This window comes from Anas platyrhynchos, chromosome 1 (assembly GCF_047663525.1).
Source record: "Anas platyrhynchos isolate ZD024472 breed Pekin duck chromosome 1, IASCAAS_PekinDuck_T2T, whole genome shotgun sequence".
NCBI classification, from domain to species: domain Eukaryota; kingdom Metazoa; phylum Chordata; class Aves; order Anseriformes; family Anatidae; genus Anas; species Anas platyrhynchos.
In genome coordinates, this window is record NC_092587.1 from 139,776,222 (window position 1) to 139,788,624 (window position 12,403).

The window sequence follows — 12,403 nt, forward strand, 5'->3', positions numbered from 1 at the left end:
TGGGGAGGCAACACCCAAAACCCAACGTAGATACTGCAGCCGTGCAAGCTCCACTGATTTGCTTTCCTACAGCTGCTTCCACACCTTCTCACTGCCGGAGACATGAACTCCAGCTGCTCCCCAAGGCTCCTTCCCACAGCCCAGGATCCTCCCCCCTTCCTCTGCCTTTCAGGTAGCTGCAGAGAGCAATGAGGTCTGCCCTGAACCTCCTCTTCTCCAAACCAAACAACCCCAGCTCCCTCAGCCGCTCCCACAGGCCTTGCTCTGTCCTATTCCTGTTTCCTCAGCACCTGCAGGAATACAACATCATTGAGAACACCAAATATGAACCATGGTGTGACAGAGAGAAAAGGATACGGTGGCATGTCCTGTGACAGAAGGAGCAGCAAAGACATTTCAACTCTTGAAGAAAGTGAACTGTAACCTCCTACTATCGTCACCTAAGTAAACAGTTTAGCAGTCTGACTTCACTGCAGAACAACTTAGTCATTGGGACCACTTGTTACAAGATACCGAACATATTATGGAACATATTATGAATGTTCTATCATATGTCCCCGTACAGGAACATATTATGAATGTTCTATCATATGTCCCCGTACAGGAACATATTATGAATGTTCCAGCATCCTTTTCCTGCATGAGGGTGAACACTCAGCCTTACCCAATTCAAATCTTTGATCACTGCAAGCTACGCATAGCTCAAATACCACAAACCCTGAAGCAACTCATCCCCAGAACACAGGAGAGAAAAGTCTTCTGTTCAGTTCCAGCTCATTCCAAGATAAAAACTTTGTCAGACTAAGTCAGATGCTGTTAGTTTTACCACAATGCATTGTAAATACAGGGCAAAGCATTAGTCTATTTTTAAGTCTCTCTGTGTGCTATAAAAATGCCCATTTATTGCAAACAACTCAACTGCCTTCTCAGTAAAGCAGTGTGCAGGAGGAAAACAAGGGAAAATGAGCCCTGACCTAATAAAGGTCATCTCTAGCTCTGGATGTGCATGCCCCATTTCCATCAGGAGAGAACAGCTATTACGCCAGCACACGGCTTCACATGGGAGTTGCAGAAAGGTCTCACCTATTTCTGCTTCGAGCCTTCCTGATCACCAGATACATTTTGCACAGCAAACCTGGTTAACCCTCATGCTTACCAGCAAAAAAAAAAAAACAACACGTGCACCTCGACACACTCTCCCGAGCACGATTTACAGCGAGCAGCTGGGCAGTGGCTGAGAGCTGACCCCTCCGGGTCATCCCCAAGGCACGGGATCATCCGGGTTTCCATCTAGGAAAAGAAGTCATGTCCAGCAACACCCAGGCACCCCAAGCCTTCTCCAAGAATCATCACTGATATCATCTGCTCAGGCACTGTTGAAAATTCAGGGCTCAACTTTTAAGGTGCTGTATGGTCTCGGATGGATGAACGCAGCTACAGACTGCCATGGCACAGAAAACAAAGCACGCAGGAAAACAAAACCACGATGCAGGCAGACAAAGCAACTTTTCCATTCTGACAACCTGAAAGCCTTCAAAAATCATAACATGATTTGTTGCTACCACATTACTGTCAATAACTATCTGGGAGCCTCCGTACATGTAAACCGAACCACTTACTTTAAATCAATCCTTTCCTCCGCCTCAGAAACCACAAAGCACGTACTTACAAACCAGAAACTACAGCAAGAAAAACTCGTTTCCTAAATTATAGGAAGATTAGTAATGACAGGTCCACAGCTAACTGTTTAGCATTCTCATACATTAGGAGAAAATCCCTCTAACAAAAGGTAACAGCGATCCAGAGAGCGCTACCACCCCACAAGGAACAATGCTATTCCAAGAGCTGAAACTTGTAGGAATCTGTAGCAGCTTGAGCACAAAAATCAAGTACTGTGGAAGTTTGATTACGAGATGGATGGGCAGCACGACTGGGGGAAGCATCTGCAGGAATAGCCGGAAAGCTGCATGAAAGCCAAGGAGACAAGCAGAAAAGCAGCTGGAAGCACAGCTCTGAAAGAGCAGCTAGAGTAACTGCTTCTCAGGCAGAGACCAGCTGGATAAAGCCTTGTGCTGTGAGCAAGGAAACCGCTTTCCATTCCCTTTCTGCCGTGTTCAGGAAAACAAAACATCGTGCATTAGAAAGAAACAGAACTAAATTATAGACTTACCAGTGTCTCATCCTAAAAAGAAACAGCTTCCAGGATTCTAATCCTGGAGATGGTATCGATAAAGGAGAAAGCTTTTTTGTTGCCCAGGCAGCAAATAAAATTGTGATTACACAGCAGGAATAAGGTTATTGAATAAGATACTACTCTAAACCGTGAGGGTAAGGAAAAAAAAAGTGCACTTTAAAATAAAAACAAGCAACTTTGAGATTTTTCTAACAGCATATTTTAAAGGTTCCTAGCCATAGGAAGGTGAGCAGACATTAACAGCGAAAGGCGAAGTGAAGCTGCTAAAATGCAAGCAAACATTTTGTGTATTTTAAGGGATTGAATATTTACAATAATTAAGGGCAACTCCTGCATATCTTACGCAAACATTGCTATTAGTAATGAAACATGATGGCATGTCAGTCCTGGCACAAGGAGAGAGAAATTTAGCCAAGGTCAAACAGACCTCGTAATAACTCAGGTTATAAAGGTCTTCTAGGGGTCACCTAGCCCAACCCCTGCCCCCTCAGATCCAGTTTCAGCAGCACAGCTGGTTTGAAGTGGGATCATTCCTGCCAGCTGTGCACCCTCCCCACCTGAGCTTTGTTGTGGGGTCATCACACTGACTGTAAAACCCAGCGAGACTCATCTTTTTGTGCTAGCCCTAGCCTCCAGTGGTCTCAGACAGGCTATGGGTGCCTGACTTGTCATCACCTGTTCTTGAAAATGCCTGCAAGGGATGTTCTTCACCCCTCCCAACCATCTACTTCAGTACCTAACTGTACTTGATTACGTCCTTTCTTTTTGCAAGGGCTCCTAACATATTTGAAAGTTATCTTTGTCTCTTCTCACACCTTCCCGTTGAGCAATGCCAGTACAAACTCCTTACTGTACTTATTATTTCGATCTTTGAGCACTTGTTGCTTCTTTGAACCCTACCCAACGAATGTCCTCTTCGCAGTGCACCGTCCAGAAGCAGAAACAGTGCCAAGCAGAGCAGAAACACTTCCTGCATCTTGCTGGGGCAGCACACTTTTTATTTCCTTACTTCCTAAGCACCCCTCTTCTGCTCGATTTCCTTCAACCCTGGCAACAATGCGATGACTCACGGTCAGCATATGACTTCCAGTAAGCTGCCATTCCTAACCAGAACCCTGGCACCACGTTCCTTCCCCATCCTGTATGCATACGTTTGGTCTCCTTCTGCCTTACTGTGCCCTGTGTCTTGTCTGGGGCTCGCTCCTTTTCATCACCCAGATTCACTACCAGAAATATCAGCTGGCACCAAAACCAGGACAGATCGCTGTGAAGCCATTCTGGCTCACTTCAAAACATGAGGATGCATCTATTGGTAGCTGCTCTGGGAAGACACGATGAACAAGAAAATAAAGACACGCAAATACATCTTATTAGATCAATTTGTGGAAATGTATTCTACGTGGAGCTGTTCTCATGAGCAGCTGTGCCAGATGCAATGGTCTTTCCTGGGCTGGCTAAATCACTCCTCTGATAGTCTCTGCGTGAGAGCAGCAGCCAGTGCTCCGGAGGAGTCACGCAAGCACAGGCGACTCAGGCTGGAGAGCTATTAAAAGAACCCACGCAGAGCGAGCGCATCGACTTTCCCCAGCTCCGAGGGCTGGCTGGCAATCAAGAGCAGCGCCTCAAGCTGTTGGCTGAGGCTGGCCATACAAAACACCGGTGGCGACCGCATTTCAGAAGCCCACCGGCCGGCATGCCAGCAGAGCTGGCAGTTTGCAAACAAGGCAGGAGAAAGAAGCTGTGCTGCAAAAGCCCCTGTGCCTGCGATTCTTCCCGCTGCAGCTCATTCAAATCGCCGGTGCCAGGAGTTCTGTAATCTATACGCCAGGTTGTCAGCTCTAGAAACCAAGCTGGGCACATATTTCAGATTGAAAAAATAGAGCAATGTCTGTGTGCTGGTGTTAAGACAAAGGAAACACCCATTTCCTTTAATTTTCAGTTCCTGGAAGACTTGCAACAGAATTTCTAAAGGAAACCAATACTTCCTTGCCATTAAACAGGGAGAAAAAAACACCCAACCCTCTCTTGCCCCCCAAGCAAGCTATCCAATACACATTTCCATATGCATATTTTACTTTAGCAGCCCATTTTTCCCCTTCTCCTACCTCAGCTCTTCCCAGTTAGTAGCCCACTTAGCTTTTTTTCATTGATCAGCCTTAATTCGCCTCGCTGGGAAACTGGCACGTAACTGAAAATCAGAGCGTGCTGCGGGTGGACTGTAACCAGCATTTACCCAGAGAGCAGCTTCTCTTAGGACCAAACCATAAACTACAAAGGGTTATGGTCACAGAGTGCTAACATGTATCTCCCAAATTGCTATTCTGCATCTGAGGAGAACATACACATAACCACTGCCAAGAAAAAAATAATCCTCTCCTCCCTGCCCTATTTCCTCCGTAGGACTTCTCTCCCTCTGGGAATTAATATTCCTGGATCTTACTCCAAAGTTTCCCATCACTGGCTGATACTTTTGTTTTAGGTTAAGTTAGGTTTTCCTATCTTTTTTTTTTTTTTTTTTTTTTTTAAGTGTAGATACTTTTCAGCACTTCAGGTTAGTGTGGCTGAGACTGAATGGGATAACTCTGTTGTGAAGGTAGCCAGAGGAGAAAGATGACAGCAGTTTTATTATAGAGCCCCAAACATTTTTCATTCTTGCTCCAAAGGAGAGAAAAGGTGGGCTTGACACAAGACACCAGTAGCTCCTACCATCATTACTGAAGGATTAGGAAATGTTCAGCGAACTAGGAAGCTGGTTAAACATCTCCTAAGTCAAAGCCTTCTCGGACATCTTTCCATGTGGATTTAAAGCAGCGTACCAGCATCAGCTGTCCTCACAGTGAGGAAGTTTTATGGTTATGACAACAGCCCTAATAAAGCTGTAAAACAGCAGCTTTACCAACAATTTGAGAACTGTTGAAGCTTTCCAAGAATTCTTCCTAAGAGGAGAATGTTTTTACATAGGCAAAGATGGCACACACTGCGAGCTTGAGACTGCCCTGGAAATGACGTAGCTTAGGCAATGCTGAAGGGTTAAGCTGCATCGGGTTTTCACAATATTATTCTGGACACGTCCTCATCACTTCCAGTAGCCAAGTGCCTTCTGAAAGTGACACAAGACACTACCAACTACTGTCTGTCTCCAAGAACAAAGCACGCATACTTTAGACAAAAAGCTGCTGTGCTTTTTTTTTTCCCTCTTAAAAAAAAAAAAAAAAGGCAGGATGAGAGCAGGACTTTCACATGGGAAGCAAGTGATGAGGTTTGCTAAGGAAGTTCATCCTAACATGCCAGCCCTAGGAGTTCTTTACCAGTTTCCATGCTCTGGTGACAAGCATCAGGAAGCTGCTGGGCCCCAGAAGCTTCTCCTGGAGCATTGCACTGGGCACATTAAATATCAAAGCACCAAGGCTACCCTCTCCACATAGCAGGCAACAGCTTTGATGTAGTTTTTGTGAGTGGTGCAACAAGTACAAAGCAGTATTTTTACTGGCTGGATCTTCTTAAGAGCAGTGCCTTTAGGATAAAAAAAAATCCTTCATTTCTGTAGCTCATAAATGAGGTGGTGAAGGCCTGTGAGCAGGTCAGTAGTACTGGGAAGCACGGTTTAGTCAAAATAGCTGGTGTTAAGCACAGAGTTAGCACTGGAGTAAGAGGAAAAGGAGCAATTGCCTCAGGAGGATTTGAAGGACATCTTAAGCCAAACTAGCTCTGAAGTAACAGCAGATTCATTAAAACTGTTCCTTACACGCACCCAGGTAATCCATTTTGGTATGATTTGATTTCCAGTCCCTGTTTCACTTAGGAGCTAACCATAGCACGTTTTTAACATCCAAGAAGCAGCCTTCCAGCTCCTGTTCACAAATCTCAGACAACTGAGGTTTTTCCCAGGTGTATTCAGGGCCCCCTGCCCTGCTTCCTTACAACTCCAGTGCTTCTCAGCACCGCAGGGCCTGCAGAAAGAGCCCAGGATCTTGCCCTAATTTTGAAAACACCCTCCAGAGATGAGAAGTAGCTCAGTCGGCTTTCTTCAAACATATCTTTAAAAGCAAAAACATGTAATTGGCCGTTTCATCCAAAAATAGCCTCTGCCCCGTGAAAGGTTACTTACATAACTCAGCCAGGGGGTCGGCTAGAGCCATGCTGTTGCCAGTGGTGGCAGCTCAGAGGATTTCCTTCAACTGCTAACAACTTCCCAACACATCCACAGAGCTACTAAAGCTCTGCAGAGACAAGTTTTCTGGACTTTGAACAAGTAGTAATGCCTGTATCACTTTGAAGTGTCCTGCACAGACTGAGACCAGGTATATTTACTAGAGGAGGACAGGATATGCAAACGCACCACGTCATCCCAGTCTTATCAGTCTACAAGTGGTTCTGCACTTTAAGCAGCAGTCATCCAGGAACTTAGTTCAATTAAAATGAATCACCTGAGGACTGGGGTTGTTGGAATGGAATTTGTTTGGTTCTGATGGGAAGTTAATGATTTGTGGTTTACCTTTTAACTTTTTTAAATGTAAGTAATGTTTTCTTTCTAAGCATAGATTTACTTTGCTGTCCAAAGACTGACAAATACCTATAAGAATCTAATGCATGCCAGATAACTGTAATGAGTTCCAAAAGATTATGACCATAATACCTGACATTTCATAGCCTTTCAGTCGATGGGAACAGCAAGCACCTTATTCGCTTCTAACTGAGCCACTCAATTTACAATGGAAGAGTCATCAGTGAATTAAGAGGCCACCATGCAATGCTTATTGAATAATTAAAAAAAAAGTCTTGGGAATTGGAAAAAATATGGATTCTTAAACATATTGCTAGTGTCTCAACATTTCCCATTGATGTGGAAGTGCCTTGGAATTAAAGTGTACTGAAATGAACTCAAATCTGCTTTTAGACAACCTGATTCGTATTTTGTTAACTTATGCAAATTAAAACAAGTTTTAAAAAAACAATATTCTATGTATAAATTTCTCTTTGAACCATAAAGTTCCCTAGAACATTGTAATTTCATAACTGTGATTCATAATTAACACATTACTGATAGCTTGTTACACAAATGTTTATTTAACAGATTAGTCATAATGCTCAGAAGAAAGATCTGGAGGAAGATAAACACAGAACTTTTACACCACCATTAAGAAAGTTCTGAGCATTCAGATGGAAACAAGAAAGTATAAAAAATAGAGCTGTCTGACCAACAGAAGCTTGAATTGTCACCAAATGCTATATATATTAGTACTTTCCCAGTAGTGGATTTTTGGGAAAGATTGTGCTATTCTTTGGCAAAAGAGAGCAAGACCTGTAAACTACGTCAAGTTAAAATAAAAGCACAAAAAACAGAATTTCATATATCTGTATCTTTGCTGAAGTGAAAGCAAAATTTTTCTGAGGTTCCTCAGTAAGAGAATCAGTAACATGAAATTTAACTAGAGAATGTGTTATTAACCAAAATGAATAAAATACTACTTACAATGCAATTCAAATATTCTCTCAGTGTTTTGCACTTCTAAACTTTGTTGTCCAATTAAAAGATCTGTGTATTACCCCAAGCTCAAGAACCTGACATTTTTACTGATCCTTACATTCAGAGGACAAGCCTGCCAACCAACTGCTACAGCAACGATCAGACCACAAAGCATCTGCTTCTCCTACAAGTGTCAAATAAAAAAAAAAAAAACACAACAATGCCACAGAACTCATCTGCTTCTTTGCAAAGGATCCTTTTCATTCTTAAGTATAAAAGACAGGTTGCAAGTTGCTTGTTATAAAACTGACAGTATTTACAGAAAGACTCAGCCTCCTCTTACTGGACCTGAAGCAAAACTGATAACATTCTCAGCAGAATAGTCAGAACAAACCACGTAGCAATCTCATTTAATACAGAATGTGTGTTTCAGGATGACTTTTTCAGGATGACTTGATCTTTGAAAGACAGTCTAGTATTTTTTCCAAGAGATCAGATGTTTATAATGGAAAAAAAAAAAAAACCTTCTTCTAGAAACCATTACTGAATAAGTTTATTTGCTTTACTGAAAGACAGAAATCAAAACATTTCACTTGCAGTAAACAGTCCTGACCATCAGAACAACTCAATCTTCCAGAGCTCACATGAAGTGCAATAAAATCAAGAAACACATTTAAGAAGGTAAAAAACTATTACAGACAATAGTTACTCATAATATGTGCAACCTCATGGAATAGACACATTCCCCGTTACGCAGTCAATTTGTTCATATTACTTTATTTCTCACACCATACTCAGACAAGAAATATTTTACATTTCCTCCAAAGACAGCAAGAAAGAAAAAAATCTCTGGACAATGCTGCTTGGCAGTTTGCCACTGCCATCACCGAATCATCAGGGAAGACAGAAAGCTGCACCAAAAATAACATTGTCCAGCCTGGTCCACTGGCCATATGTTACTTGGAAAAAAAAGAAAAAAGAACATCTGTTTTTCCAACAGCCATAAACCAAGAAAAACAAAACAAACTGTCCAGCCGTCCTCTCTAACAGCAGGATTCGTTTCTCCTCATTTATTTCTTTATATATATACATATATATATATAAAGTCAGGATCCCTCCAAGTTGATTTTCCTGCATCTACCAGCAGGTGTTAATCCCTCACCAAGGCAATACCTTCTGGAGCAGAGCTAGTCAACGAGCAGTTCACACATTGCTACGACAGCGCAGCAAAGCACACACCTGTACGATTCATTCCTCAGCCATACAGCCACGTAGAGGTCAGTTTGTTTTCACAGCCCTTTACTTACCTTTCCCATTTTGCCATGCAGTATACCAGGACAAACTGAGGAAAGTAGTGATGAAAACTAACACGGTGGCCACAGTTCCATTGCGGAGCCTCATCTCATTTCACCATCACACTTGTTTATGTTCTGTTAGCAATTAGGGCCAATCTGTTGGGCTTGCTGCAACAAAGTCAGCTCAAGTCCAGCAGCAGCAGCATAAAACGTAGCTCTCACATAGCAAAGGAATCACGAATCAATCCATCACGAACTGCTGCAAGCTTTCTTGTAGTTCTCATAAATTCAGTTTCTTTTATTCTTCTATTCCTGTTTAAACAAAACAGAATTTTAATATTTAGACCAAAAATATTTACAAGTGTCCCCCATGTACCAAAATACAGTAAAGAAACACTTCTGTGTGCTCGTTACCGTGGCTTACATGCAGCCCTCTTGCACTGCCCCAGTCTCAGCTCAGGGAACAGCACTTGTTACATTAGTTCATCCTTTTTTGTTAGATCTGCCTGTACCTGGAGGAGCTGCATGTCACCCGAATTTGGTTGTTAAAGGACAAACACACCTATCACCTACATTACGATGCCATCACCAACCCAAGGCAAGCTCACACCTCGCTCCGGTGGCGCAGAAGGGATACGGGAGGCTTTTTGGGAAGCCGGCAGCTCAGAGCCCCGCTGCTAAGCACTGCCTTCAGCAAAGCCTCTCCGAGGTCAGCGAGCAGAGCCCTGATGCAACTGCAGCAGTGGAAACGCCCCCAGCGAACCGAGAGACCGGAGCTTTAAATAGCAGTTACAAACCTATATCATTCATCTCTCCCTGCGCAGCACAAAAGCATCTGATCCATCCACAACCATTTTTTTCCCCCCTCACTTAGCTGCGGGGAAAGCACAGACGACAGCCACGCAAGCAGAGACTGTAAGAGCTCAGAAAAACAGCACGGTGTGACCGCACCACTCCTCTCCCCACCACACAGGGCCAAGGGAAGCAGGCAGAAGTCAGCCACAGCTCAGTTTCACCCCAGGTGGAGGTTCCAGACCAAGGGACCAGGAAATCCCCAGCTGGCCAAAGCCAGCCAGCATCTAAACACACTGTCCTAACCGAGCAAGGCAAAGAGAAAATGGAAATAAATTAACTGATGGCTGCTTTGAAGCTGGGGGTGTGGGGATTTGATTTACAGAGAGCTGAAGTATCATTTACAGTAGCCCAAACATTTGATGTTCTTTTAAGAAAGAAAAGAAAGGGAGGCAGTTTTTTCCCCCACCACAAGCTACATCTGATACCAGCATGCTATCCAGCAGTAAATAAAGACTTACTTTGGACTTTCCTTACAAGTAATCTGTCACTCTCTTGCCTGGCTACATTCAGAAGAGGGAAAAGCACTTCTCCTCATGCTTGTACCTGGAGATTCCAGTCAAGTCTGAACTGCTCTCACCAGGCTTGTACCACAGCACGCACTGCTTGCACCCAAGAGCTTGTAAAACAAGACACAACGAATAGGCCTGGTCAACAAATGAAAGGAAGGGAACCACAAAGTTACGGAACTACATGCTCTTGCATTTGAGCAACCTGCATCTTGTGACCAAGACTCAAAGTGTTTGCCTTCTGACTATGATTACCTCATATAATGATGCCAGTAGCACGCTTTGTTCTGAGGAAGTTTACGCATACACAGGTCGGTGGCTTTAAACTTTCCCTTATAGGTACTGTGTGATATTGAAGTTTGAGAACAAACACAAGCACACGTGAAGAGGCCAAAGCAGAGGATAAAATTAGCTAAGAAACCAAGTAATGGAATAGAAACTGTGAAAGGCTTTATGGTATGAGAAACCTGAATTTAACACAACGAAAGATAAAGACAGCTGAGAGACCTAAAGAAAGGTGGAGAGCATGGCATGCCAGGAAGCATCATCATCACCAGTACTCTGAACAGGAGATGGCCATAATAAATGCCAGAGGGGTAGGCAACAGTAATTAGGTCAAAGACAAAAGCCTGTACGAACTTTCAGAGCAAGGGCAGGAAAAGATCCTAAAAGCCCTGAGTTTCACAAGGCCTGTCTGCAGGGCAGGAAGTGCAAAGAGTTCAGGTGATTCCCAAACTACCAGAATAAGCAACTGGGCTTCTGACAGCGATGCTGACAGCCTATGCTGCTGAAGTAGCTCTGGAGTAAGGATGCCTGCACAGTAATGTACGTTCACTGTGAGTCTAGCAGCAGCCAGATCTCTCCGAAGCAACTCAGGTGTGCACAAGGGACCGTGCTGCAAGCTAGAGGGGATTATCCCAGAGGGGGCAAGAGACAGCTGGTCCAACGTGCACACAGAGCAGGCAGCCAGGAACGTAAAAACGTTAACTGATAAGAGAAGGAGAGAACTGCCTGACTCGATAGGAAACCTGAGCATCACTCGTACATTCACAGCAAGAACAACCGAGAGGTTGTGAGCGGGGCTCCTCAGGAAAACGCAGCCTAAAATAATTGAGGAAAATAATTACTTAGCAGCGATATAACTCGGGTAGCTATTAGCTCACACCAAATTGCGTCGCTGTGCTGATTGCCATGGCTTTGTGAGCCGGTTCCGTAGGTTTTTTTCCCTTTTCTCCCCCAGTGCCGTGCCCCCTCTCCCTCCGTCCCTCCCCTCCCGGCGCCGCAGCCCGAGCCCTGCACGGAGCGAGCACAGCCAGGCCATGCACGCACCAGAAGCGCCCCAGCCCTTCAAAACGGAGCCGGTGAAGGCAGCAAAGCCCCACAGGGATGCACGTTACCTAACCCCCGGGGTGGTTCCCAGCCAAACTAAGAGGATGGAGCCGAGGGGCGGTCCGGTGAGGGCACACGACCCCAGGAGGCTGCAACTCGCCCCGTGAGGAGGACGAGAGGGGTGTCACGGGCACCAGCTCCGCAGGTGAGCGGTGGGGACTGCCCCAGCCTCCAGCCGTTAACCGGCGGCCGTTAGAGACCGTTAGCGACCGTTAGTCCCGTTCGCCCCACAGCAGCAGCCCTCAGGGGGTCCGGACAGGGAGATATCTGCCCAGCTGCCGGCTCCGTGCTCATAGTAAAGCTAGAAAAGGAATAAAAAGCAGCGATAGGGGAGAAGCGGTGCCCGGCGCTCACTCACCTGCGCGCAGCGCTCCGCCGCCGCCGGGCGCCAGCCCCCAAATGAGCCCTCAGCGCCCGGCGCCCGCCTCTCGTCAGCGACGCCCCGCCCACCGCCGGCGCGTAAGCCCCGCCCCTCGGTCGCCAATGGGTGGTGGGGGCCAAGGGCGCCGCCCATTGGTCGAGCCGCCTGTCGCTCCGCTGGGTGCGCGGTATAAATAGGGCGGTCTCGCGAGGACTGCCTCAGTAGCGGTGGGGGTCGGGGTGGGTGAGGAACGGTGCGGAGAGCAGTTCTCTGAGGTGTGGGGCACTGTGATGGAGGAGGCACAAGGAGGGCTCAGCACCCCAGCACTTCGTTATT

At 45.3% G+C, this 12,403-nt stretch overlaps 1 protein-coding gene across 2 annotated transcripts in view; it reads right to left on the reverse strand.

Moving 5' to 3' along the window:
• Positions 1 to 12,160, reverse strand: part of MGAT4A (alpha-1,3-mannosyl-glycoprotein 4-beta-N-acetylglucosaminyltransferase A) — a 73,566-nt gene extending 61,406 nt beyond the window's left edge. The window contains exons 1-2 of one of the 2 annotated variants that reach the window (XM_027446443.3): positions 12,065 to 12,160; positions 8,969 to 9,268 (exon numbers count right to left, since the gene is read on the reverse strand). In XM_027446443.3, coding sequence (XP_027302244.1) covers positions 8,969 to 9,062 — 94 coding nt within the window. In that variant the 5' untranslated portion in view covers positions 9,063 to 9,268; positions 12,065 to 12,160. Of the gene's footprint in view, positions 1 to 8,968; positions 9,269 to 10,269; positions 10,411 to 12,064 lie in introns of those variants that run through there. The other variant, XM_038173197.2, reaches the window with a different exon arrangement.
• Between the last annotated feature and the right edge of the window lie 243 nt (positions 12,161 to 12,403).